This window comes from Pygoscelis adeliae, unplaced genomic scaffold (assembly GCF_000699105.1).
Source record: "Pygoscelis adeliae isolate BGI_AS28 unplaced genomic scaffold, ASM69910v1 Scaffold243, whole genome shotgun sequence".
Classification (NCBI taxonomy): domain Eukaryota; kingdom Metazoa; phylum Chordata; class Aves; order Sphenisciformes; family Spheniscidae; genus Pygoscelis; species Pygoscelis adeliae.
The window spans coordinates 414,687-417,028 of record NW_008824363.1 but is presented as its reverse complement, the minus strand read 5'-3'; the positions used below and the strand labels follow the sequence as shown (position 1 = coordinate 417,028).

General features: G+C 36.2%; 2 protein-coding genes across 2 annotated transcripts in view; both read left to right on the top strand.

Annotated features, from left to right (window-relative positions):
• Nucleotides 1-1,685, top strand: part of PI4K2B (phosphatidylinositol 4-kinase type 2 beta) — a 17,571-nt gene extending 15,886 nt beyond the window's left edge. Inside the window, exon 9 of the mRNA XM_009319887.1 lies at nt 534-1,685. Coding sequence (XP_009318162.1) covers nt 534-707 — 174 coding nt within the window. The 3' untranslated portion in view covers nt 708-1,685. The remainder of the gene's footprint in view (nt 1-533) is intronic.
• ZCCHC4 (zinc finger, CCHC domain containing 4) overlaps nt 718-2,342 on the top strand; it is a 16,509-nt gene continuing 14,884 nt past the window's right edge. Inside the window, exon 1 of the mRNA XM_009319891.1 lies at nt 718-728. Coding sequence (XP_009318166.1) covers nt 718-728 — 11 coding nt within the window. The remainder of the gene's footprint in view (nt 729-2,342) is intronic.

Here is a 2,342-nt window from a genome sequence, read left to right as displayed (position 1 = left end):
AGTAAATGATCAGGGCAGTTTGTGAGCACTGAAGTTCTGCAGGGAAGATAACACTCCTGGGAGCTGAGGGCTGAATTTGGATCTTAGCACTGGGTTTTGTGTGGGTTAATAATATGGCTTCATATCTTCTGATACAAAAATAACTTGTAGCTAAACTCTTGGTAGGTCCTGTGTTAAATACTTGTTGATTGCTTTTTTGTAGGTTTTTTTTTTATTAAAGGTGCAATGCTCTTAAAAGATGTGCTAAATTTAAAATGCTCTTAGATTTTTGTCTCTAACATTTTCCAAAAATTCAGAGAGGATTGCACGAAATATTCAAGAAAGGAATAGAAGGGTAGTCAGGTAGCAGTAGGATGTCATAATGTTACCAAATAAATAAAATAGTTCTACTTGCAATAGAGTGTCTTTTAAAAATAATTTATTTGACAGCACAGTCCTCTATAGAATTGATTTAAGGTGGCATCTAAATTTATAAGCCTCCTAGCCACAGTTTTATTTGTGCACCCTCACCTTACCTGCTTTTACTCTTTTAGATACTAAACCTTACTCAGGCATTAAAGGATGAAAAAAGTCCCATTCAGCTTGTTCAGATGCCACGTGTGATTGTGGAGCGAAGTAGCACTGGAAGTCAGGGCCGGATTGTTCAGCTGAGTAATGTGTTCACACAGACCTTTCATAGCAGGAAGCCTTTCTTCTCCTCCTGGTAGCAACAAAAATATGTGGGAAGAGTAAGTTTCTCTTAACTTTAGAAAGCTACTTCTGTGTAAAGGCTCTGCAATAACGTACTTCTGCTGTATACCAAGAGCTCTGATTGCCGACACCTCAGAACTTAAATGCTAAAGACTTAAGAAATGTATTCTGAATGTAATAAAAGTTTACAATTTTTGTGTCAAAATTGTGAATTCTTATGTCAGGGAATGAGAAGAACTTGTCCATATTGTATTTTTATAGGCCAAATTAATGTATTCTGAATAAGGGAAGATACACAGTTTGTATATGCTGAGAAACTACTTTTGAATACAACAGGAATTCTTTTTGTTTAATATAGATGTGAGAATCTATACTCTATCAATTTCTTTTTATATGGTCTTTAAAAAATGAAGTGCAGAATGTTATCTTTGATTGTGAAAATGCTTTTCCTTGGAATTTCTTCCTGGTATTTTAAGCTGTTTATAGATTTTTTTTTTTCCATAGGCTAGTTACTTGAAAAGTCATGCACTAAAAAAAAAAAAAATTAAAAAAATCAATCTGTCCTTGACAAACAAGTGAAAGGGAGAAGGGGAAAAAAATGCTCCAAATAGGCTTTTTTGCACGTGGGGACCAAAAATAGTTCAAATAGTTGAATTACAGCAAAACTCAACCTGAGTAAGTACACACAGTTCCTACTGTGACAAAATAAACTGAGTGTACATTTCAGAGGTTGAAATTTCGCCTGTAGCTTTTAGAACTTGTGTATTTAAGCACATGTATGGAAAATGGCGATATTTCTTTATAGATCCATCACAGCGAAAGAATTGCACCATGTTGTTACAGGTTTGTTTTGCCATATGCGTATAAATGTGTTCATCAGCAGTCACCAAAGTGGTTCTGCACTATTAACGACAGCAGCACTGATGTGTTCATCACAAAGCCAGCCTGCCTTCTAGATTTCTGTCTAAACACGCTGTTATTTTTTTGACTGGGGGGGGGGGAAGACCGTAATACATAGAGCACCGAGACTTACTACTGTACCCCTAGCAATGTCATGCTCACCTGCCAGTTGCCATTTGCATTTATGTTTAAGTTACGTGGTTTAAGACCTGATGGTCATGTTCCTAGATCTGTGGCTTATCTAACATGGTAAATATTTTTATTTTAGTAATTTTCTGGACAGTTAAGACTGGGAGAAAAATTGCTGCTTTTATGAAACCTTCAGTATTTCAGACATTGCTGTATTTTGTAATTCTAAGCAATACTGTTGAACTCAAAATAATAAAATGCTTGTATTTTATATAATTTTGAGTGGATGTAAATATTAATGTAGCATGTCAGCAATTCACATGATTAACTGAAACGTTTAAGCCTTAAATGTAAAACTCACTGTACGGTGGAGTTAAAAATGAGATTGAACTAACCACCTTTATAAAATTCTCATGGTTGTTTTTATCCAAACAGTTTATTAAAAAATTAAGGAGGGTGTTTATGTACCAGACATGCCACTGAAGAAAATAAATGTCGTAGTCTAAAATGCACGGGGTTTAGGCCCAGGTGTCTTATTTGTTCCGCAGCCTGTAGACCCCAATTCCGCTTTGTTCCACCCCTATTACTGTCCGCTACCCGCCCCGCCTCCCCTGGCGCTGGGG